Source organism: Lemur catta, chromosome 24, assembly GCF_020740605.2.
Source record: "Lemur catta isolate mLemCat1 chromosome 24, mLemCat1.pri, whole genome shotgun sequence".
Taxonomy (NCBI): Eukaryota; Metazoa; Chordata; class Mammalia; order Primates; family Lemuridae; genus Lemur; species Lemur catta.
Window position 1 is genome coordinate 2,105,251 of NC_059151.1, and position 24,667 is coordinate 2,129,917.

The following is a 24,667-nucleotide window of genomic DNA, read 5'->3' on the forward strand; positions in this document are numbered from 1 at the left end:
TTCACTGCAGTTGTTATCCTTTTTTTTTTTTTTTTTTTTTAAAAAGGGGTTTGTTATTTTGGAATGAGACAGAAGAAGAGGGAATTCCACTAAAAAATAAGCGTGAAAAGTGGGGCTCAAAGCACACACCGAAATTTAGAAATCGTTCACAGGTTACCATCAGATCTCGATGCTGCGGTATTGGGGCACGATCACCAATTAATCTTTCTAGTTGCTTTGTCTGAACCTATCTTTGAACACTGGCTCTATGGGAACAGTTGTCAAGGAAACCTGCACGGGGTGGCTCTTCTGTGAGTTCATCCGGCTGGTCCCTGACTCTGCAGCATGGGTGTGCGGTGGGCTTTTCTGGAGCTCATTATAGTTTTATCTTCATTAATATGAATAATCACCAGAGTCACTTTGGTGACTCGGGGACATTTTTTTACAGCTTAAGATGAAGCGTTAAAAAACCGAGGCTGTCGTTTTGTTTGCCAGCTGTGTTTTCACTGAAGCGCCTCCTAACAAAATTCAGTAACGTTGCATGCAATTTTGCCACCCCCAAAGACTTTTTTATGTTCATTTAAAATAACGTCCTAATAAAAGTGTGAGCCATGAAAACTGCTTAGGTTTTCAGTTCTGCAAAGATGAAAATCGCGATCTAGATATGATCCGTAGTCTCCATTTCCCCACAGATATCAACATAAGACGTGAGGATTAAGAGAATCCTCACCCTCTCGGTGTGAATCTTTAAATGTCTCAGCACAACTTTCAGAACTCCGTCTGCTTAAGCCATCATCTTCGAGCGTAGAGGTCATAAACAGATAATTTCTCGTTTGTTTTGTTTAGGCAAAATCCATAGTGGTCTATTATTTGGCTCTATTCTAAATTCAGCTGTTCTCTAAAGTCATCTTTTAAATGAAATGAGGTACATGGAAAAATAAGTTTGTTTTCAATACAGTAAGAAATTAGCAGATCATCTTCCGTAGCTCAGCAACTTTGTACTAAGACTTGTGAGCTGTTAAGTTCAAAGTCAAAGTGAAATAGCTCAGTTTTAGTTCCACCCATCCACCTACCCTCCATACATCCCACTCACTCGACCAACATTTACTCTGAGGAACGCCTCCAGCGATACAAAGTGTCACTTTAATTAAAGACCATGTGATACGTCAGATTGAACCGACTGCTATATTTGAGCTTCCTAGTGTTAAGAAGTTATGTTTCTCTGGACATGCATGTACACACACACACACACGCACACACACACAGTTTCATTCTGTAGCTTTTGTTAGTGGATGTCACTCAGCTAATCGACACAGCTCACGTCATGGTGATGTCTTAAAAGGGCCTCTACTGAGACAGTGGCTGGCACAGGAGCAGGGCTGGCTGGATGCCAGTCCACCAAGAGGCCTCCGTGGTGGGCATTTTGATGTCACCGTTCTCGGGTCTTGCCCTCAGCTCTGTAGGCTCCGAAATACGACGCTGTCAGTCCTCCTTGAGGAAAGACTCACTGCGGCCTTGCTCACAAGAGGCTGAAGAGCAGAACAAAAGGAAAACAAAAGGCCGCAGTATTCATTACAATGACAAATGCAACTGACGTGTGGATATAATACTCGGTGGCTCTCATCCTATAGGGGAAATCAAATTATAATAGAAGAGTGTGTGCTGGGCATGAATCAGAGCAGTTAGGGGTGGCCCAAAATGCCTAAGTAGAAGTCCCTGGGTGGGAAGGGGAGCTGGAAGAGAAACCTTTACGAGAGCCACCACCTGGAAGGTGCTCCCGTGTGTGTCCCTTTCCTTCTCCTTTCTCCTCCTTGCAGCCTGGCAGGCAGCCTGGATCATGGACCACTTTAGGGACGGAAACCAAGGCTGGGAGGCGTGGAGAGGAAGACAGAGGAGTCTAATGTCGTGGAGTCACCATTCTATCCCTGACCCACCCACATGAGAAATCTCTGTATTATTTAAGCCACTTTCCTGGGTATTTCACGTACAACCGATTCTAACTGACACAGGTAAGCTGTTCACACGGACGTAAGTCTCCTGGAAGTGGAGGACGTAAGATAGTGAATTGCTTTGCGTATGGGGAGCGCGTCCGTGGGCTCTGGGTGAAAGGAACAGCGAGAGAGAAATGGCAGGTATGGGACTGCGTACGTGTCGGGGGGGAGAGGGGCAAAAGGATTCATCTATTCATTACATGAAAGAACCAAGAACTGATACAATAAGAATAAATCTTAGCATTTTTGAAGTTCCAGAACTTCAAGTTCAGCCATACTTCCCCTTCCTCACCTCCTTACCTAAAATGCTACCTGGACAACAGGACCAGATTCTCTGAACCCCAAAGAAAATACACGGTTTGATAAGAAGTATGTTTCTGCTAACAGGTCAGAATCCTTGGAATTAGAATGGCCCTAGAAAATGCGGGCTGTGTGTTCGGGTTCTCTGCGACATATTCCCTTTTTATAACTAAGTTAATTTTGTGTTTAGGATTTGGTGGTGTGAGTGCCGCCTTGAGAGAGTTAGAAAATACGTGGAGCCCTGCAAAAACAGGACTAAAAATGACTAACCTAGATGTTTCCCCAAAGCGATTAGGCGCCCCATGTCCTAGGCTGAGCGGCTCGGAACCACCCTGCCGCGGAGCGCCCTACTCCTAACTAACCTCCCTCTGCAGAGCACAGATCGGGGCTGGGAGGGCCACCAGCCCAGCTCCCAGCGAGTAACAAGTTTGCATTCCACGGTTAATGAATAGACTTTGAACTTTTCTGGTGCTATTTTTGCCTCACTGCTTCAGTGACTTCCGATGTTTTCTTCCAACTGATTAGGATTAAATGTGCTTTTCTAAGTTCCTGTTGAGAGAAGCCAGAGACCTGCACTTCTCATCACTGTCACGGCTTGTGCCCCACGGTCCAGCGGCTCCTCCCCCACTCTCCTGCTTTGCCTGTGGTCCCAGGAGCCCATCGCGGGCCTGGATGAATGGGTAGGGGTGTGGGTATGGGTGATGGGGCGTGCTGGTGGGGAAGCCGGGGGGCCGCAGGAACTGTGGTCTCAGAGTTCCACTTCCCTTTGTCACAACCATGGACAGGGCGGCCCAGAAGGGTCCAGGGGCTTCTCCGCCCCAAGGGGACACGTTAACCCATGTGAGATTTCATGACATGAGTACCAGGGTGCATCAGTCAGGGGCCTGATAGGGAAGACAGCACAATCAAACTGGATAATCTGGGGAAAGTTTAATAAGCCACGTGCGAGTTGGATTCTCCAGGAAACAGATGCCGGGGTGAGTTAGGAGTGTGGAGTTAGGATTCACTGGGGTTGTGTCTGTGGAAGATAAGAGGGGGAGGAAGAGGAAGGAGCAGGAAAGCCGTCAGCTGCAGATGCAGACGGATACCTGGGGAAAAGGAGAGGAGGAAGCAGGACTGGGCAGGGGAGCCCCGGGCATGAGGCAGATGCGACTAAGGCTTAGCCAACCCGGCACGAGGCTGGAGGCAGAGAATGCCAGGTAGAGGGGTCCCTGCTGTCCCTCCTGCAGAAGCGGCCAGGCCCCCGGGCCCTAGTCCCCCTACCACATTCAGTCATTCGCTGGGGCTGTTCACAAAGAGTGTGGCCAGACAGCCGCAATGACAACAGCAAGACAGACCTTGAAGGCGGAAAGCAGTCGATTAACCGCTGTCTTGCCACTGAACGACAAGTTCTCTCTTGAAAGGAGATGCAAGAGGCGCCCTGCCTGACTGCCACGTGGCTCCTCGTGGACACACGGGCAGGGCAGACAGCAACAGCTGTGACAGGGCAGAGCTGGGAAGAGGGGGCCCTGTTCCCCTCACTAAACAGACTGTCAGCGAGGGCTGCAGCCGCCCTGCAGGGACGGAGTTGGGGGGACACAACCCGCACTGCCATCTTGCTGCTGCACCCCGATCTTGGTATAACTTGGCCTGTCAGCCTCCTGGGGCACGGAGCAGGCTGGGGGCCGGCCAAGCACAGCCAGCACACGGCACAGCCTCAGAGGCGGAACAATGTCCCTAAGGGAGATGGAGACCCCAGTCTGGAGACGGCATGAGTCAGGAGAGATGGTCCTTTGTCTTGCAGAGCTGCTCCCAGAGTTACCTCCCAGCTTCCAGACAATTCCTCTCCACACCCTCAGTAACTCCACTTGCCAAAGCAAGGGCCTTAGGAACAAACCACACACACACACACACACACAGAGGGGAGGGAGGGATGGAGTGGGGGGGTGCCACTTCAGAAGCGGGGTGCTCACTCACACACACACCTGCACACACTCCCGGCTCTACTTTCCTAGGTCTTACGTGTGAGGGTGAGAGGTGATAAACCGACCAGACTTGGAAACCAGTGACACTTCTGAGACTACTTACACACCTATGTGGTCCAGATGTCCTGATGTTTTGCAGTGGCCTGTGGCCATCTGGACACTTGGTCCCGAAGGTCTTGTCACGTCCTACGGAGGGCTCCTCTCTTGTCACCGGCTCACTTTCTCCAGCTGCCTGTAGGCATTTGTCTTGCGATGCTACTTCACAGACAGTCAGAGCCACAGGAAACGTTCGTTCTGCTTCTGAGGAATGGACAATGCCCGGCAAATTACTCTTGGCAGAGAGCAGTTAAGGTAATTTTTTAATGACACAAATAGGATTCAGCCAACGGTGTTTCCAAACAGGTCTGCTGGTGCTGACCCGGGAGCGGAAAGACGGTTTCTCTCCTAACTTAGTTTGACTGAGTGAGACATTTGATTTGAGCCTCTATTGAAGAGAAATAATATATTGTTTTGATGATGCTTGGCCTATTTTCAGTGAAAGAATGTAACTCTTTTTGTGTATCACACTGACCCTTTCCCTCTTCTATCCCCCCAGTTAATAAGTTCCAGGCCAGTTTCTTAAGTGAAGGCTCAGGACTTACTAAGTCACTTACTCTTCTACAACGTTTGCAAAAGTAATTGGTAAAACATGTTTAAATGATATGAGTGTATTCAGTCAATGAGATGGAAAATGGGGAAGGTTTAATTCCCTTGCAGGTGAATTTGTTTCCTTCTTAAGGGTCAGAAACAACATCCATCTCCCCGCTGTGCTTAATCCTACGTATTTGCCATAGTGGGAGCTGAGTAAATGCTTGTTGATTGTTCGAAAGAAAGGCGAGACATTCTCTGGTGCTGTTTTCTATTAGGAAGTTGACATGATGCTCATTCCGCAAGGCAGCCCTCTCTGCGGAATCGATACCTGGAGAAGGAACGCAGTGCAGGGTGGAGAGAAGGATGTAGCTGGGATGACACTCAATAAGGGGGTGGGGAACCAGGAAGGAGCAGAAGGCATTGTCTGCCTTTGTCTTCTGATAGACTTGTCTGGGATTTGGAAACTCCTATGTTCTATTTTTAGGCCATAAAAAAGTAGAAGTTTAAAATAAGACTTTTCCAATTACCCATCTATGTTATAACAGTTTGCCAAGGGCTGCTGTAACGGATGTCACAAACTGGGTGGCCAACACAACAGAGATTTAAGATCAAGGTGTCTGTAGGATTGGTTCTTCTGAGGCCTTTCTCCCTGGCCTGGAGACGGCCGTGTCTCCCAGCGCCTTCACAGTCTTCCCTGTGTGTGTCTGTGTCCTAATCTCCCTTCTTAAGAGGTCCCCTGTCACACTGGATTGGAGCCCATTCTAATGCCTTCGTTTTAACTTGATTACCGCTTTAAAGACCTTATCTCCAAGTACAGTTGCATCCTGAGGTATTAGGGATTTAGGATTTTAGCATAAAAATTTGGGAGCACAAAAATTCAGCCCGTAATACTGTCCTTGCCAGGCTTCCCTTCTTAGCAGGGTCTTATTCTTGTGGCTCAGCGGGGGACCCAGCGGGGGACCCAGCGGGGGAAGGCACAGTCTTCTAGTCCTGCCCTCTGGAAGGGGCTGGGTGGTCGCACAGGCCTGACAGTTAGGTGTGTGCAGCTCGTGTGCTGCTTGACAGTCGTGTCAGCCCTTTTGCAAGTTGACGCATGCTCTCAAGGCCTGCTTTTTGGGAACCTCATGAGACCAACCTGGCTCAACTTTTATGTAGCCAAAGTTGTGAGTTGTCTTTCAGTTGCCATGGACGCCCAGGTGGAAGGTCAGGTCACCTGAGCGTGCCCGGATGAGTCAGGCGTGCAACCCAGGGCGGAACCTGAGTGCTTGGGCCGAGCGGCGCGGGGACTGAATTGAGGAGCGGACGCCGCCCGGCAGGACGCCGGGGCTCATCGGATGCAGCCTGGGCATCACCCCACGGCAGGATCCAGTCCGATCGTGCCTGCTGGAGTCTCCCCATCGCAAGAGCCAATCAGATCCTGCTTCTTTACCCCGCGCTTATAAAACCAGCCCGGCGCTTTTGTCCGGGGGAAGCATCCGTTAGGACCTGCCCCACTGCGCCCCTTCCTGGCGCCACGTCATAACAAACCCTCCGCTGCGACCAGCTTAGCTGTGTCTGGCAACTCGCCATCTGCCAAGTGGGCAATCCCTCCGTTGGGGAGGTAACGTTATCAAAGAACACCTGCAGCAAACCCTTCTGTAAAGCTGGGAGTTGCCTTCTGATGTATTCGCTTCTAAAACTTTGGGTTTCTGGGTCAACAGTTTTCTAAAAGAAGAGCCTACCTGTATGCAAATAGCAACAGCTCAACAAATTTTGGGATGTCCTGCTGTACCTAAGCTCTCTGCTGGGAGCTTAGGACACAACTGTGGGCATGACAACTGTGGGCATGACAACTGTGGGCACTGCCTGCCTGGGGGTTCCCCTTTCACAGGGCAAAGACACAGCGATGCTCAGTAGAGTTTATTTCTACATTGCAGTACATTGCATCCATCCATCCATCCCTCCATCCATCCCTTCATTGAGTAACTATTTAGTGAGCACCTGCCACCTCTCAGGCCTTGCTGTGTGGGCTGGGAAAACACTGGTGAGTAAGACAGTTTATTGTCTGCAGGGCTCCTAAGTGTGCGTTGTGAATTCCTAGCATATTGTTTTATAGAGACAGCTCAATGGATTTTTTTTTTTTTTTTTGAGACAGAGTCTCGTTCTGTTGCCGAGGCTAGAGTGAGTGCTGTGGCGTCAGCCCAGCTCACAGCAACCTCAAACTCCTGGGCTCAAGCGATCCTCCTGCCTCAGCCTCCCGAGTAGCTGGGACTACAGGCATGCGCCACCATGACGGATAATTTTTTCTATATATATAGTTTTAGTTGGCCAGATAATTTTTCTATTTTTAGTAGAGACGGGGTCTCGCTCTTGCTCAGGCTGGTCTCGAACTCCTGACCTCGAGTGATCCACCCGCCTCGGCCTCCCAGAGTGCTAGGATTACAGGCGTGAGCCACTGCGCCCGGCCATCAATGGATTGATAAAGTTGAGCCAAATGTGGTCAACACTAGGTGTAGTTTGGGAAAGTACCATTCTGATGAAGTTCATTTATTTCTTTTCTTTCTTTCTTTCATTTTTTTTCCTGGTTATTCTTTCTGAAAATAGTTCGCTGAGCAAAGCTTCGTAGGAGGTTTGAGGTGTTATTTGCAGACTGGTTTGCGGAGGTTCTACAGTCCCGTCAGTGGGCTCTCAGATCTGATGTGCTTTCCTTTGATTTCCTTTTTGATGCAAAAGAAATTTTTAAAATGCACTACAATCAGTGTCAATAGAAATTGCAATAAGGGATGTTCTTCTCAATTAGAAGTAACCCGTAAGTACTGTATATTCACGCTCCAGGTGCATTCATCTATTTAGAGCTGGAAAGAAGTGAGATGGGGGTTCGCAAAAAATAGAAAAAATATGCATACTTTCAAAAGAGTAATTATATTTTTACACCTCTTCAAGCTGTCCTATTTTCTTTCTCCTTTTTATGTGGTTGTGCTGAATTTAAAGCAAATGGAAAAAACAACAGACTGAATGTTACAACAAATGACATTGTATCAAACAGATTAACCAAGACAGGTTTGTTGGGGAGGTTTTAATTATCTGAGCTTTGTGCACACTCAGCTAAATTCTAGAATTCTAACGTGGAGCCAGGAGCTTTGGCAGCCAAATCATTATGGCATGTGATGGTGACTGACCTTATTTTGAAGTGAGTTATTATTTCTAAGTATTATAATGCTGCAATTTCCTGGACACAGCAATGTTCATTATTTTATGGACATCTTTCAGATGGAAATTAAAAAAAAACAAAACAACACAAAGCAAAACACAAAAGCTAAACTGTTTAGAAATATCTAGCCATTAAAATGACATGCTGTGACTATCTGCCAGCTCCATGATTATATTTCCACTTACTACTGTTTACATAGATGTCAACATAGGACCAGTTTGCCGAACAACACTCTAGTCTTGAGCCTCTTCCCCCCCTGCACCCCTCCCCCACTTTTTTGTTGTTTTATAAGGATGCAAAGCTAGGATAGCTTCTGGCCATATCTTTTGCTTGAGTAAAGCAGAATCTAGCATTTCCTAAGCTTGTTTACTACTGATTCCTGTAATTTTTTTTCTTTTTTCTTTTTGAAGAGACAGGGGTCTTGCTATGTTGCCAGGCTGGTCTCAAACTCCTGGTCTCAAGCCTCCTACCTTGGCCTCCCAAAGTGCTAGTGTTAGTGGCCTCCAAGTGGAGGTGTTTCCAAGTTCTTGGTGATCAGCAGGAAAAGAATTTCAGGACACACCACATAAGCCAAAACTTACAGGTTTTTTTAATTGAAAGTAAAAGTACCGTTGCAGAGGGGAAAGCGGGCAGGCTGGGGAAAGAGCTGCTGCCCTAGGAGAAAGTGGTTTTCAGTCTTTTCGAGTCTTATCAATTGAGGGGAGGAATATTCAAGGCTAAGGGGTTGGCTTTTACTAAGAATTTGGGTAGTAATTTCTAGAATTGGGTTCCCTTCTATTTTTATACTATGGTTATCTTGGAACTGTCATGGCAATTTCAAAGGCAAAGAAATTTTAAAACTGCAATGTAAATGATATTGTAATTAGTCAAAGTTCATAGACAGGTGACAGAGAGCTAACAAGCTTGGGGCTGAAGTCAGTTCTTACCTGTGGTGATCAGCCCCTGCAGTTAGCTTCTGTCTAACACCTGCACCCAATCTTCAAGCCCCCCCATCCTGTTTCAGCCCCACCTCCTAATTTCCTACTCTAACACTAGGATTACAGGTGTGAGCCACAGTGCCTGGCCTATTCCTGTAGCTTTTGATCAAAGAAGAGATCTAAGCAATCATTGGCTCTTGTGCTTGCGTATTGCAGATACAGGAGCAGAAGTTTGCACGTTTTTCCTTTCCAACAAACAGAACAAAGTAACAATCAAAATATTCCTGGGTTGTGAAGATGTGGGCCAGAGTCAGGTAAGGTAGAAACAAAACCACATCAAACGGCCTGTTCACTTCAATGTTTCAGGACTGACCCAAGCCCCAGGCTTTAAATGGACTGAGAGGTGGCAGAAGGGGTCCAATATAGCATTGCTTACAGATTCTCCACATAAAGGCAAAATCAAGGGCTTCACTTGTAACAGTGATTTGAAATCATCCAGGCCGAAGCATGCTCTTTGAGATCCTTTTTCAAACTCATGGCCGGCTGTGGTGCAACTGTGACACATCCTGACCTGCGGACTCTAAGAGTTTGAGTCCCGTGTGTTACAAATAGCTCAGTCTGGCAGCAGCCGAGAGAACAGTGCCAACACGTGTGCTCACTGGCCGGCGCGTCTGAAATAAGCACTTTATCATGCCACAAACCTAAGTGCCCTTTAGTTAGTTCTAACAGGGCTGCTCTTGTGTTCCTGGGCAGCAACTGCAGGGCCAGGAAGGAACTTAAGTGGGTCTTCCGCATTCCTCTGCAGCAGCTGTGCGGGCCTGTTTGCAGGAACTGGCTCCATTCCATCTCACTTTGAGACACTGGCTATCACGGGCAGCCCGGCTCGTCCTCCACCAACGGTCTCAACACGTCCCCGGTAAGAAGCGCCCCCCGCACTTGGCCCCCCAACAGCACAGGGGTCTTGGGCTCTGCCGGAGCCTCTAGCAGAAAAGCAGCGTCTGAGATTTCTCTTAATGACAACACAAAAAAGGCTGCTTCCTAGAGGGGCGAAACCCGCGAGGGGGAGGGGGACGTCCAGTCAGCAGACACGGAGCTGCGAGGAATTTGCACAGGTGGTTGAAGGCGGCGCCATCTTTTTTCCACGGCAAACGCAGGTCGGGGCGTGCAAGGAAGGGGCCTCTTCCGCGGGGCAAAGCCCGCACAGCCCTTGCCGGCGCAGGCTGCCGGGAGCTGGCACGATCCCCGCGAGTCCTGGAGGAAGTCACGGCGGGCAGGACGCGGCTGACTGCCCTTCCAGACGGGCGGTCGAGGCACCGTGGGAGCGGGAAGGGAGGGGACGGAGGCTGCGTGTCTCGGGCCGCCGGGCTGTCCTCCCGCTCCTGCTGCTGCGCATGCGCGGAGTCGGGAACGTTCCCAGGGCGGGGGCTGGGCCCAGGCAGGGGACAGGGAAAGGGGTTTCCAGCTCATTGATCGCACATCCTTGACGCAGAGGAAGGGGAAGCAAAGCATATTAACACCCTGAGCTAAAAATGGAGAAATTAAAAAAAAAAAAAAAAAGCATTATAAAGGTTATTTCCTTCCTTGTTTTTCACACGAGCCGCCACTGAGAACACAACAAGCCTTCGGTCTCCTCCGTACCTGGGGACACGAGTGACACGAATGCGCGAACCCCCCCGGATAAGCCCCAAAGCTCATTCTTACCCGGGAGCCTCGGCCTCCTCTCTCCTCTCCACCCGTCGTCTGTCCCGGCTCCCGGCGAGGAGAAGGGTAAACTGAGGAAACGACACTGCGGCCCAGGCTCGTCCTCGCACAGAGGCGTGAGGACGGCGGCGGTCCCGAGGGTCACGCAGAAGGGGGGACCGTGCGCGACACGTTGCGGCAAGCGGGTTCTTCCGACAGAGAGAAAAAGTCCTCAAAAATGCCGGGGCGGGACAGGAAATCCGACCCAGCCCGGCTCCTCGACGGACGGTGAAGCGGAAGCGCCGAGGCGCCAGGGCCATCCGGGTAGTTAGCAGCGAGGCCAGGCCGGAAGCTGGCGCACGTCACTTCCGGTCCGCGCCTGTCTGCGCCACACCCACTTCCGGCGTGGGTCTGAGACGCGCCGTCGCGCTCAGCCCGCGTCCCCCGGGGCCCTGCGAGGCGCCGGGCGCTGTGACGAGGCCTCCGGGCGCATCCAGGGCCCACGAGCGCCCGTGTTCCCGCCTTGCGGGTGAGGACAGCGCGGCTCGGAGACGCTTAGTAGGTCAGCAAACTGCCCTTTCGTAGGGTTCCGCCTAAAAACAGGCCCCAGGTCGCACAGCAAGTTGGATCAGGCTTAGACTTCAAACTCAGACGTCAGGACTCGGATTTCAGTGCGATTTCTGCTGCCCCCCGTTAAGCTGTAGACCCTTTTGCAGTATTTTCTCTCATTAAATGGTTTTTTCATGGTGGATTAGGTTTATCTTTATTGCTGCATTGCATTTTGGGAATGAGTGAAACACATGCACATGTGTTGTTGTTGTTGTTGTTACCAAGAACACGCTGTCCTTTCGTCTCAATCTGGGGTCTCCCACTCAGACGCAGTCACTTCCCCGTCGTTTTTGACCTCCCATTGAATGGTAGGGCGGAGTGGGGCCTTAGCTAGAGTTTGGTTTAACTCGCCTTCTTTTCAGATAAGAAAAGGGAATCCAGAAAGACTGTCACGCAGCTGGGCGGGAGCAGAGCTGGGGACATGCGGTGACTTGAGTGGGCGCCGCCATCCCAGGCGGGCTCCGTGCAGCTGCCGTGACGCCTGTGGGACATGCAGTACTGGAGCTGCTGCCCCGGGACGCCCCTCAGCTAGATGCAGGTGGGCGCTTCCGAAATCAGCCTCGCGGGCCTGAGGAGACTGAAGACCATTCCCTGACCTGACATGGAACCTTTCAAAAAAATGTGCTAATCTCTCCAGGGCCACCTTGGACAGGCTTGGGAATGCCGGCCAACGCTACCACAGCAATCTAACCTTTGTCCTCTTCTTGCTCCAAAGCGTCCCAATCCTGGGTCATCGATGGGCCCTGGTGCAGATACAAAGATGGCTCTTGGGTTTGGAGGGGTGAGGTTCTGGGTTTATTTGGACTAGCTGGGGAATATCTTCCTTTTGTGAGATTCCAAATAGCTGTTCCAAATGTAATCTTTTCCACTAATGGACAAGTAAGTTTCGTACTTCTAGGAGCCAAAGGTTCACGTCAACATTCCCAACAGGGCCATCTGACGCCACGCCGATACAGACTCATTTTGGGCTGTAACGACGCTCCACCAACACGCCACACAAAGCCTTAGCAACATGGAACTGGAATATGAAGCAGCTGAAAAATGCCACCGTTGTGTCCAAAGCACCCTTATAGGATGAACTCTGGTCTGGCACCCACCGATAGCTGGAACCCCACCCGATGGCAGGCAGGCTAAGGGGCACAGCTGCTTTAGGGCAGAAGATGGGCAGAGACGTAAAGGGTGCAGAGGCAAGGCGGAGGGAGAACACGAGTCCATCTCCCCCACCTCTGGTCACCACTGGTGGGGCCTGCTGGGCCTGAGGGGGCAAGATGTCCTTCATACTCTTTTGAGTGACATGTAGGAGTAGAGGTTCCTATTTATCAGCTAGCAGCAGTGCAAGTGACAGTGCTGGTGAGTGAGAAATGGGGAACAATACCACTGGGTGTTCTGCATTCCAGATTAAGCTCACAGGCTTCCCCTGGTTATGCCTAAGACAGATGGGATGGGAGAGGCCTGGCCTTAGGGGCTCTTGTTAGCCCAGGGCCCGAATCAAATGTGTCATACGGTAATCATAAAGCGTCAGGCGCTCTTGAGAGAACGTTCTCTAAATAGCATTGAAGTATCTGGACAAGAAAACCAACGAATTCATAATCATTTATTGTAAATCACTCACAGTTTACACATCATTAATGGCAAAATAACACTGTTAAACACCTGCTGGATGAAGAACTTCAGTATGACAGTTTCCAATTGGCATCATTTCTTTCTCTAAAATTTAAAAATTTAAATTTTAAGTCCTACATCTTTCTGGAAAATATCTGTCTTCAAAGTGCACCAATACCAACACTATAAGGCCTTTCTTTCGCTCTAACGTCTAACACAGAAAGCACGCTGTCGCATTAATTCAACATGCTCTTCACAAGGCAACTTAACACACAAAATTTTTTTATAATTCAGAAGCTACATAATGATCACTTGCTATTTTGCTGCAAAATCAATGAAAGCTGCATGCAGGTGAAATGGTAGACAGGGAGTTCTAGATAACTGTCGGTTATTAAGTTCTGACGGCGCGGTGTGGAAAATTAATACGCTTATTTAGCAGAAGTAGCTAAAGTACATGCATCAGTGGCTGGGATCAATTAGAATATAAATTGGGTGTCTAAACATTTAAATGAGAGCTTAATTTGAGTTTAATTTGATGTCTGGCATGTCTGAGTTATTCACCTTTAAAATGACAATAGCAAAGAGAACAAAATCAAACAAGGCATTGATTTATAGGGTGGGCGGGTCATGGGGCTCAGGACACAAAACTCTGAAGCCAAGACAGTGGAGCATTAACAAGCTGGTAACAGGGCAAAAAAGAAAAAAAAAATACAAGAGCCATTTCCTGTATTCTCATTTTTTTAAGTTTTCACTTCTCTTAAACAAACAAAACACACGCACACAATAATCGCAAAACAGAAACATTCTTTAGGCACAACGTAGCCCCTCTTCTGTCTTCCACCCTGCCTCTCTGCTCCTTCAGACAGTGTGTTTCAAAGCAATGCTGGGTTAATCGGTAGAAAATAAAACAAATGCTCTCCTGAATCCCACTGAAAGAATATTAAATTCCTTCATCCTGTCAGGGTTAACATCATGTACAAGCACATGATAATGTATATTTGACATATTGTAGCTACAGCAATTAAGTCGTATGTCCACACTCTAAATGTTAAATCATAGTAATATTGACTTAAAAATCTTTTTTCATTGATAGTTATATTTTGACATTTTGAGACAAACAAAAAAAATTCCCAAACCACATAGATTCCGTTCTCTCCCTATCTACGAACCCCTCCCACGATCCGATGAACAACAGAACCACAGGAACGAGAGCCGAGAGCCGTGGTGCCCACGGCCGACGAGTGGGATGGCTGTTCCCGGTTCAGGCGCTGCCATCCCCAGTCCTGGCTTTCCGGGCTTCGATCATCGTCTTGGTCGCCCGTTTGCGGTCAGTGGCCAGTCCCAGCCAGCACATGAAGTCAATGAACCAGGTGGTTGGGTTGAAATTTAAGCCAAATTCACTTGCAGAGTAGTCAAAGGGAAAGGTGTGATGGTAATTGTGGAAGCCTTCACCTGGAAGACAAAGTGGGCATTGAAATGACTCAGTCGCCACCTCTCAGCACAAGTCTTTCCACCACCCAGGTTTCTGAGCATCTAGCACGTGCATGACATCGCGCCAGGCTCTGTGGGGAGCACAAGGCTGGTTCCTGCTCTGAGGAAGCATTTGGTATACTTAGCTGGCTAGACACACTACCTGTGAACAGGAAAATAATAGTAAGGTTATCAGCATAAAGTCACAAGATTAATTTTCCTGCGTGAATTATAAATACGATACCATGACTTCAGGGCTGTGCTTCTTAAGCTAAATGCTAAATGGCTGATCACAGATCACCGTTGTGATGCATGTCCATAAAAGGAAAATAGTCTCTGTGGGCTGGGGTGATTAAAAAAGATTTTTGGAGAGGGCTCAGAAAAGAGAAATGAGAATTGTTCAGATAGGTAAGTAAATTAAAGAATTGGATCTTTATTTATTTATTTTTTTTTTTTTGAGACAGAGTCTCGCTTTGTCGCCCAGGCTAGAGTGAGTGCCGTGGCATCAGCCTAGCTCACAGCAACCTCAAACTCCTGGGCTTAAGTGATCCTACTGCCTCAGCCTCCCGAGTAGCTGGGACTACAGGCATGTGCCACCATGCCCGGCTAATTTTTTCTATATAGATTTTTAGCTGTCCAAATCATTTCTTTCTATTTTTGGTAGAGACGGGGTCTCACTCTTGCTCAGGCTGGTCTCGAACTCCTGACCTCGAGCGATCCACCCGCCTCGGCCTCCCAGAGTGCTAGGATTACAGGCGTGAGCCACCGCGCCCGGCCAAGAATTGGATCTTTAAATATCCAAAATCAACCTACGTATTATTCTACTCACCCCAGTAGGTAGCTTTTACTACTGTCCTTTCTTTTTCTTAGGTATATTCATGGGAGGTCTCAAGGCTTCTCTGATTTGACTTTTAAAAATTCTTACATATTATTATTAAACTTGACAGATAAACTTTGTATATATTTATCATGTATAATATGTTGTTTTGAAATACATAGACATTGCAGAATGGCTAAACTGAGCTAACTGACATGTATTACCTCATTTTTTTTTTTTTGTGCTAAGAACACTTAAAATCTACTCTCAGCAATTTTCAAGAATACAATACATTGTTACTAGCTAAAGTCACCATGTTGTACCATGTCTAACTGAAAATTTGTATCCTTTGACTAAGCACCGTTCTATGAGTTCAACATTTTTAGGCTCCACATATAAGTGACATCATGCAATATTTGTCTTTTGTGCCTCACTGATTACACTTAGCATAATGTCCTCCAGGTTCATCCATGTTGTTGCAAACGACAGGATTTCCTTCTCTTTAAAGGCTGAAGAGTATTCCATTGTGTCTATATGACACATTTCCTGTATCCTTTCATCCATTGATGGGCACTTAGGTTGATTCCGCATCTTGGCTATTCTGAATAGTGCTGCAGTAAACATCGGAGTACAGATATCTCTTCAACCTAATGAGTTCATTTCCTTTGGCTATATACCCAGTAATGGGATTGCTGGATCGTGTGGTAGTTGTAGTTATAGTTTTGGGGGGCACCTCCATATTGTTTCCATAATGGCTGTCCCCATTTCTATTCCTGCCGACAGTGTGTAAGGGGTCCCTTTTCTCTACGTCCCCTCCATCACTTGTTATCTTTTGTCTTTTTGATAATGGTCATTCTAACAGGTGTGAGGTGATAGCTCACTGGTTTTAATTTGCATTTCTCTAACGATTAGTTCATTTGATTTTTAAAAACAGTTTCACTGAGATATAATTCACTTACCATACGATCCGCCCATTTAAAATATACAATGTAATGGCTTTTTTAGTAGATTCATAGAGTTGTGTATCCATCATCACAATGAATTTTATAACATATTCATTACTCTCCAAAAGCCCCTTACTCCTTAGCTATCACCCCAGCTGCCTCCCAACCCCTCCCAGCCAGGTTTTCTGGGCAGTTAACATAATGAAATCACTGCAATATGTAGTCTTTGTAACCGACTTCCTTCACTTTGCACAATGTTTTCAAGGTTCATTCATGTTGTAGCAAGTGTCAGAACTTCATTCCTTTTTATTGCTGAACAGTGTTTCCTTATAAGGATATACTATGGTGTCTTTATCCATCTATCACTTGATGGACATTCAGCTTGTCTCACTTTTTAGCTATTACGAATAACGTTGCTGTGAACATTCGTATACTAGCTTTTGTGTGGACATATGTTTTCATTTCACTTGGGTGTAAATCCAGGACTGGAGTTGCTGGTTCATACAGCAGATGTTTGTAACTGAGGAACTGCCAGACTCCTTTCTTCCTTCTTAGGTGGCTCCTGGTCACCACACAGTTCTCCTAGTGACCATATTTTGAAGGATTTTACTCTACAGTGAGTCCACCGAGATGGGTCCATTTGTGGTCTGCAATTTTCTTTTTAATTTAGGTCATCCCTACCCTGCCCCCACCCCATCATTTTTAGTGTTTTTCCTGGATCGAAATGTAGTACAGAGAAGTTTCTTCCCCCTATTTTCAGGAACAGGCGCTACGGATGTATTCCCCCCTCTCCTGCACAGCTGGGGTAGCAAGAGCCTTCCGAGGACCTTCCTGAAGCAAACTCACTGGGAGCCCAGTGGTGACTTGGACAGACTTAAAACCAGCACCCAGCTCTTCAGGGCTGAGGTCATGGCCACGCGCCTTGGGTTTCCTGGTCCATCCATCCCTGTATAAGATGGTGGTGTCCGTCTTGCCCCTGCTTCTGTCTACTGTCAGAATCGACACTGGACGTGGCTCTCCTTCTGGAAGATGAAGGCTGAGAGGAGGAGAAAGCCGTAGGAGGGGTTGGGAACCTGCTCTTCCTCTTTCCCAAGGCACTTTGATCCCTGCTTATACAACCAGATCTGGTGTCCATCCCACCTTGTATTGCTGCTGTCAACGCAAGTGGACGAGACCTTAGGATCCCTGGGGGCTTGATAAGTGGATGGCCCTGAGGAAGCAGCAGCAGAATCTCATCGCTGCGTGACACGGACACTGTTTCTACTTAAGAGCAGGAACTTTCCTTCCTGGATTTGATCTCTGTGCTCAAGGCTCAGCTTGCCAAGAAGCCCGAGTTGCTTCTATAAAGGGACAGCTAACAATTATTAATCACTTATTGTATGCCAGGGAAAGTGCCAAGTGCTTTAGCGGATATCAACTCCCATAATCCTCATGGCTCTCAACTGCTATGATGATCCCCATTTCAAAATGGGAACGTAAACACACAGAAGGGACAAGCAACTTGCTGAAGGCCGTGTGGCCAGCAATAAAAGTGCACCCAGAAGGTTTATTTCACGCTAAGCACGGCTACAAACACTCGTCTAGCCCTGCGACAACGCCAGGAGGCAGTGAGTGCTACGCTTATCCACGCTTTGCAGATAAGGACACAGAATGTCGGGGAGCCAGATAACTTGCCCAGAGAGTCAGCGGAGGAACCAGGATTCAACCAAACTCACTGGACTTCACAGGTCCCCCTCTTAGCCGTTTTGTGGCCCCGTGAGATGCCAAGTCTCACTTCTTCCCATCTCTCTGTTTAAAAGCCTTTTTTCCTTAAAGTCTGCCAAGTGTTTGGACAGCTGAGGCTGGAAAGGTCAGGGCAGTTTGAGAGAACATTTGCACGGTGACAGTAAACAGCTGCCAATTATCGACCACCCACTGCGTGCCGGGCGCGGGACCAAGCAGCTCACGCACTCCTGGGAAGCAGGCATTGCAGTTCCCATTTCACAGATTGGAAAACTGACTTGTCCAAGAGCCAGGACTCTAAGGCCAAAGCCGAAGTCCAGGCCCCTCCACCCACTGACCGGTTCCACGAGACCCTCGAGAAGCCAAGAACATCCGGGCTGCCGTCCTCCCCGCGGGCTCTCGCCCCCCGCCCTGCTCACCAATGGCGCCCAGAGTGACGAGCGGGTTCTGCCGGGGGCTGATGTGCCTGTCGTAGGGCCGGTTTCCGTACATGTGGGCGGCGCTGTTGACCAGCCAGGTGACGTTGAGGGAGATGGTGTAGCGCAGGATGGACGCCAGGAAGTAGGAGTTCCACAGGCTCTCCCCCCAGGTGTACCAGGGCACGAGCGTGGGCACCACGAAGCACATGAGCACCACGGAGACCTTGTAGTACCTGGAAGGCAGGACACCACGTCATCACGGGACACCTGCTGACGGCAAGGGGCGGGCTGAGCAAGCTGCAGGGACAGTCAGAGACAGCCCAGGGAGGAACGGTGCCAGCCAGCACCTTCAGCTCTTCCGTTATAAGGGGAAGCCTCTGTGTGTCACTCTGTGCGGGGGTCACAAACCCATGTACCTGCACGGGCTGGGCAGGTAGAGGGGACAGGTAGGACGCTACAGGAGGTGCTGGGCCCTGTAGCGTGCGTCAGAAGAATTCCAACATAACCAACATTGTGCTGGCTAAACCCAGGGATCTTAGAGCTGCGTTTATCCTACCAGCCACCAGTCTGAGATCACGTCTAGCGATTTCTTTCATCGATCAACCTCATAGTCTGGTTTTCTTGAATAATTTCAAGAAATAATCAGTGTTTCCTGAATAATTTTAGGTATATGATTTTTTTACGGACTTAGCCTGGTAGAATGATAGATAGCCCCCCACCTACCAAAATATATGTTTTCTGTCCATCAGAGATAACGTTCCAAACCTGCATAAAAAATAAATGATAAGCGCAGAAACAGGCACGGCCATATTAAAAGCAATCGTTAAAAAGCAAACCATTCGTAGTTTGATTTCTGGACCTGAGCAGCCGGCAAACATTTACTGAGCACCTACTACGTGCCAGGCCCTGAGCGTTACTGACACATGAGCTAAGTAAGTGCTGGGGACACAAAGACAAATTAGGTGCAGTCCCTGCCCCAGGGTTCAGCCCCGTGTGGACCACCTTGTCACCAGGCAGAGTTGCCTCCACGTGGGGACAGGAGAAGGGCCGGGATGTGAAAGTGTCCTAAGCCACCTATTCACAGCTAGTGCCTACCTGGCCTCCCATAGCCTAAGAAGCTTCCGGAAGGCCTCTGTTAAGGTGCGTGTGTGTCAGCTGCTAGGCACAGTGTGAGGGCCTGGAATTTGGTAGACTGAAGACTTGGACTTGAGTCCAGGTCTGATTGCGGCAGTGGAACACGCCCCTCTCCATTCCTTCACTCTCCTGCGCAGCTACACGGTCCCTAAAAAGCAGGGCAGGAGGCCGGGGCTGTGCCCGTCGGGGCACTCAGGGACGTGAGTTCAGGTAACCGGCACGGGCACGTGGAGGGGAAGAAACGGGACGGAGGGAAAGCCCGGCACGGCGCATCGCTGGCCTGGCCCGCTGCAGCCAGACTTGGACTTTGGTGGCACAGACTGTGCCTCCGAGTGACCCTCTCAGAGAAAGAGAGAAGCCTCTGTGATTCCGTCGGTTCCAGTTCCCCTTTGAGGGGCTGCCTCGCGGGATAGTAGCTCCCCGACACTCCCGGGTTTGCTCGGGTCAGGACAGCTGAGTGGGGACCACGGGCATCTCGGGCGAAGGCGGCAACGAAGCCCAAGGCGGGAAGTAAGAAGTGAGCCGCGCGGCCGAGCAAGGTGCTGCCGGGCGACACCTGTGCCAGCAGGTGGCTGCAGAGACGGCCGGACGCTGGCGTGGAGAGCCGGGCTGAGAATGGGAGTCGGCACAAGAGGGACCCGACGCAGGGTTGTGGGGAGGATCAAACACTGACAGCTCATGTGTATACGGCCTGGCTGTGTGCCAGGACTGTTCCGACACCTTTGTACGTACTGACTCATTTAACTCTACCAAGAACTCTCTGAGAGGGGACCATCAGTACCCCCATTTTACAGGTGGGGAAACCGAGCAACAGAAAGATGATGCAGTAAGTCCCAAGACTGATCATTGGTGGGAACGAAATTCCAAACCAGGCAGAATCCCTTCAGATGCCATCGTGCTATTCCGCCTTGCAAAAGAAATCATGTATGTAAGTGTGCTCTGGAGACTTCTAGCCGTACATAAGTGTTGGTTCCCTTATCGATAATTATTTCACTATTAACCCATCCACTGCCACTTTCCAGGCACTGAGATACAGGATGGCTGAATTTTTACTGGAAAGTGGGTGCCCAGGAGGTCCGATGAGTGGGCTGTGTTTGGAGGGGCAAAGACCGAAGACAACTAAGAGCCTCGTGCACGGTCTTAGGCTCTCCAGAGTCACGTGCAGAAGGGTTTCGTGTGTGCTCTCGGGGCACATCTGTAGGGAAGGGAGGAAGGCACCACTGGGCGGAGGGAGAAGGTCACCCTCAGTGAGTTTCAGCTGATCCGATGGCACTCTCTGGGTTGGATGAGCTTAAGAGTTGTCTGAAATGGAAAAGTCTTCTCACATCGTTCAGCCACTGGCCTCAGGGTGCCCCCCGGGACGGCAAATGCTTGGATAAAGCAGCTCCCTGTGGGCAAAGGCGAGTCCCAGAAAGGACCCTAACCCTAACCCTAACCCTGGCAGAGATCTAGACATCTGGTAGGTTCTGATAGGGAAGACAGACAATAAACAATGTAAATAAACAAAATATAGAACATGAGAGTGGTAAGTGCTAAGAAGAAAAAATTAAAGCAGAGAAGGAGAATACGATACACTAAAGGCAGGTGCTGAGGCTGTAAAGAGGATGTCTAGGGAAGGCCTTGCTAACACTAGGGTTGTTGAATAAGGATTTGAAGGAAGTGATGAGCATTTAGCCGCGTGGCTAAGTGGGGGCAGGAGAAGCCACAACCAGGAAAGCCCTGGGGACATTCGGGGATGGGCAGGAGTCGGGGCCAGAGCCAGGTGCTGTGGAGACAAAGGGTGGAGATGGCCTTGGCAGACGCGGGAAGAATGGAGGAGGGGGAGGAGGGGTTTGGATGCGGTCAGGGGGAGCTGCCCACTGGGCACTCAGACGGCACTGCCAAGCGGGGCTCGTCGCTACGCAGGCCTGGAGCTCAGAGGTGCTCTGGAGAGAGGGGGCGACGGGAGTGGAAATTTGGACCCATCAGCATATTAATGATGTTGCTTGTGTACATTTTCTCATTTGAGTTCCACAGAAGGCCTATGAGGTAGTTTTTTTTGGGGTTTTTTTGAGGCAGAGTCTCACTCTGTTGCCCGGGCTAGAGTGCCGTGGAGTTGGCCTCGCTCACAGCAACCTCAAACTCCTGGGCTCAAGCGATCCTCCTGCCTCAGCCTCCCGAGTAGCTGGGACTACAGGCATGCGCCACCACGCCCGGCTAATTTTTTCTCTATATATTTTTAGTTGTCCAGAGAATTTCTTTCTATTTTTAGTAGAGACGGGGTCTCGCTCTTGCTCAGGCTGGTCTCGAACTCCTGACCTCGAGCGATCCTCCCGCCTCGGCCTCCCAGAGTGCTAGGACGACAGGCGTGAGCCACCGCGCCCGGCCTGTGTTTATAATCTCTCCTTTGCAGGACCTTTGCAGAGGTCCAGAGAGGTCACGGGACTTCCCAGGGACACACTGGTTGCACGGAGCACAGCAGGGTCCAAACTCAGTTCTTCATCCCCAGTTGTCTGCTGCCGGAGGTATAACCAGCTGCTCATGCAGCCTGCTGGGACATGTCGCCGGGGAGAGGTGAAATCACACAGAGGTAGACTGGGCTGGCGTGTCTAGCCCAGCCCTTGCCCCGTGAGTTGCACATATTTAAGTAAAAGTATTGTCACCTCAAGCTGGAAGCAGACACGTGCACTCTAGCTAGCCTGGGCTTCTCCCTTCCCTGACTGCACTGCATTCTCTCTGTCCCCTGTTTCAACAACACCCTTCCCCAGCCCTCGCTGGCTTAACTCTCCCCAGAATCCGTCTAAATGTCACTTCCTCTCAGGGGACTTCCTGGCTCCTCTTGGACCAGGGGAGGTGGCCTGCACAGGGTGCCCTGTGCATGTTGTCCTTGTCCCTCGGTCTTCACACCTGATAGTGCTTGACAGTCGCCTCCCTCCACTCCACCAGTGTCCTTTCCTTCTTGCGGGAACGTCCTGATTTGTTCAGGAGTCCAGCTGTCCTCCTTGTCCCTGTCCTTCAGGGAACGTAGACCCTACCCAGGGCACAGTCCTGATGCGTTTAAGGCAACTGAGGGGATCTCATTCACTTTGGGAGCCATTAATTTAGGAATGGGCATATGTGGCCAATAAGATATAAGGGGAAAAATGGCTATAATTTTTTAAAAAAGGAAAGTAACAAACATTGGCAAGGATATAGAGAAATTGGAACCCTCATTCATTGCTGGTAGGAAATGGTACGGCGGCCGCTGCAGAAAACAGTTTGGTGGTTAAACATCATGTTATCATGTTACCTAGCAGTTCCACTCCTAGGTGCGTGTCCAGAAGAATGGACCGCAGGAACCTGAACAGAAGTCTGTGCACCTGTCCTCACAGCCACAATCCTCATGAGAGTCAAAAGGTAGAAACAATCATCAATAGGTGAATCGACAAACAAAATGCTGTGTATATAGACAACAGGATACTATTCGGCTATCAAGAGGGATGACATGTTGATATACGCTACAACACGGATGGACCTTGAAAAGATTATGATTGGTAAAATAAACCAGACAAAGAAGGACAAACACTGTGTGATTATGCTCGTATACGGCAGCCGGAACAGGCAAATTCACAGGGAGAGAAAGGAGAACAGATGTTACCGTGAGCCGGGCGGGGGGCGGTGGGGAGTTGTTGTTTAGTGGGAACAGGGTTTCTGTCGGGGATTCTGAGAAAGTTTTGTGCACAGCGGTGACGGTTTTGCAACATTGTGAACACACTTAATGTCACAGAATTGCATGCTTATATGTGGCTAAAATGATATGTTATGTTTTACCACAATAAAGAAGAAAGATACAAGGAAATCTTTTCCCCATCAATAGACAGAGCACGAGGGCAGAAGCAGCTGCTGTTTCCCGCAGAGACACGAGCCTGGCTCTGGCCACCCGTGTCCATGGCGGGGACGAAGCCCGAGAACCAAAGCTGCGCCTTAGGCTGACAGGGCAGAACGACGGAAGGGAGTTGCTTTACCCCTGATGTCTTACTTTGGGACGTGAGGGGTTTTCTACTGTTCGAGCCGGCTGAGTCAAGACTTTCTGCAGAGTAGCATCCTAGTGCCCTGCAGCAGACCCTGTGATGTGCCACCCAGGTCCCCTCTTGGGCTTAAAGGACTTATTCTCCCAGTTGCTGACGGTGCTGCCCCTGGTACAGAGCCACCTTGCCCGGGGTCATGCCCGTCCCCGGAACACTGCACATCCAGGGACCCACCGGGCAGGGGAGGGTCCGTTGCCCAGGCTGAGTCCCGGCAGGGGTGGCTGATGGCTCCACTGACAGTGATCGAAGCCCAGCTGCCGTCCCTCCTTCCTCGCGGATCCCAAGGGCCCGTCCAGCAAGCGTCCCACAATGTCGTGTCCACCTCAGAGCCGGCTTTGGGGCTCACAGATCTGTGGCCGGGATGCCCTGCGGGGCTGGCAGAGCCCCCCAGAAAGTCAGACTCCCCAGGACACTCCCCCGTGGTCTGCACTCCTAAGTATTTGTGGAATGACTGCGTCAATGATGCTTTGGTTAATAAGCGATGAGTTCTTGGCGTCTCAGTAAAATAAAAACACGACAGTGACTTCAGTAGGCAAGGAGTGTGAGAGGTAAAATCCCAAAGTGTCTCTAGAACAAGCCCACAGTAAATGCGCAGCCTGGTTCTAGGTTCTTATCTCTTGGATCGGCGCCAACGTAGGGTTGTGTCCACAAAGCCAACGATGTCACTAAAGACACAGCTGCCTGTCACGACTCAACCTGTAGGCAGCAAGAGATTGCGCTGTGAGGCTTCCCACCCCCAGTTTACATGAACGGTTTCTGAGCACAAGCTTTTAGATCATTCTCTGAGCTGCCAAATATGGTAACATTTTGACAATACTGAAGATTAACGGCCACAGTAACAGGTTCGGTCTTGGTGCAGAATGTGAGTGGTCTCCTCCCTGGCTTGCGGTGAACGCTCAGACCCTGGGCTGGGAGGAGACTGCTAAAGTCATCGACAGGGAAAAGCCAAGAGGAAGGACGAGAGAGGATGGGGGCTTCCAACCCCAGAATGCGCCGAAGACTCCCGCGGATCCCCTGCACAGATCTGAAACCACAGTCTGAAACTAGACCTGAGACCTAAATGCTGTCGTCGAAAACACAGAAGCAGAGGCACCCACGCTCACTGCACGGTCATTCTAGGGCAGCTTTCTGTGGCCTGTAAGCTTAAAAGGACAGGTCTGTGACAGACGCTGGACACCCTTCTGCTCCCCACCACCCCACAAGCTCTCGCCACACCACCACCACAATGGGGAAGATGCTTTCAGCACTTAGCT

General features: G+C 49.6%; 1 protein-coding gene and 2 long non-coding RNA genes across 4 annotated transcripts in view; 1 reads left to right on the top strand and 2 right to left on the bottom strand.

Moving 5' to 3' along the window:
• Positions 1-1,122: 1,122 nt before the first annotated feature.
• Positions 1,123-10,685, bottom strand: LOC123627385. The gene is made up of 3 exons (XR_006731264.1): positions 10,673-10,685; positions 4,342-4,534; positions 1,123-1,508 (listed from the first exon to the last, which is right to left on the bottom strand). It is a non-coding gene; the product is annotated as an uncharacterized LOC123627385 (long non-coding RNA).
• LOC123627386 lies at positions 6,698-11,400 on the top strand. 2 transcript variants are annotated; one of them, XR_006731266.1, is made up of 3 exons: positions 6,698-6,887; positions 9,725-9,887; positions 10,126-11,400. It is a non-coding gene; the product is annotated as an uncharacterized LOC123627386 (long non-coding RNA). The 2 variants fall into 2 exon arrangements; XR_006731265.1 differs by lacking the exon at positions 6,698-6,887 and having other exon boundaries at positions 9,201-9,887.
• A 1,440-nt stretch (positions 11,401-12,840) lies between these two features.
• SCD5 (stearoyl-CoA desaturase 5) overlaps positions 12,841-24,667 on the bottom strand; it is a 71,442-nt gene continuing 59,615 nt past the window's right edge. The window contains exons 7-8 of the mRNA XM_045536633.1: positions 18,235-18,467; positions 12,841-14,314 (exon numbers count right to left, since the gene is read on the bottom strand). Coding sequence (XP_045392589.1) covers positions 14,124-14,314; positions 18,235-18,467 — 424 coding nt within the window. The 3' untranslated portion in view covers positions 12,841-14,123. The remainder of the gene's footprint in view (positions 14,315-18,234; positions 18,468-24,667) is intronic.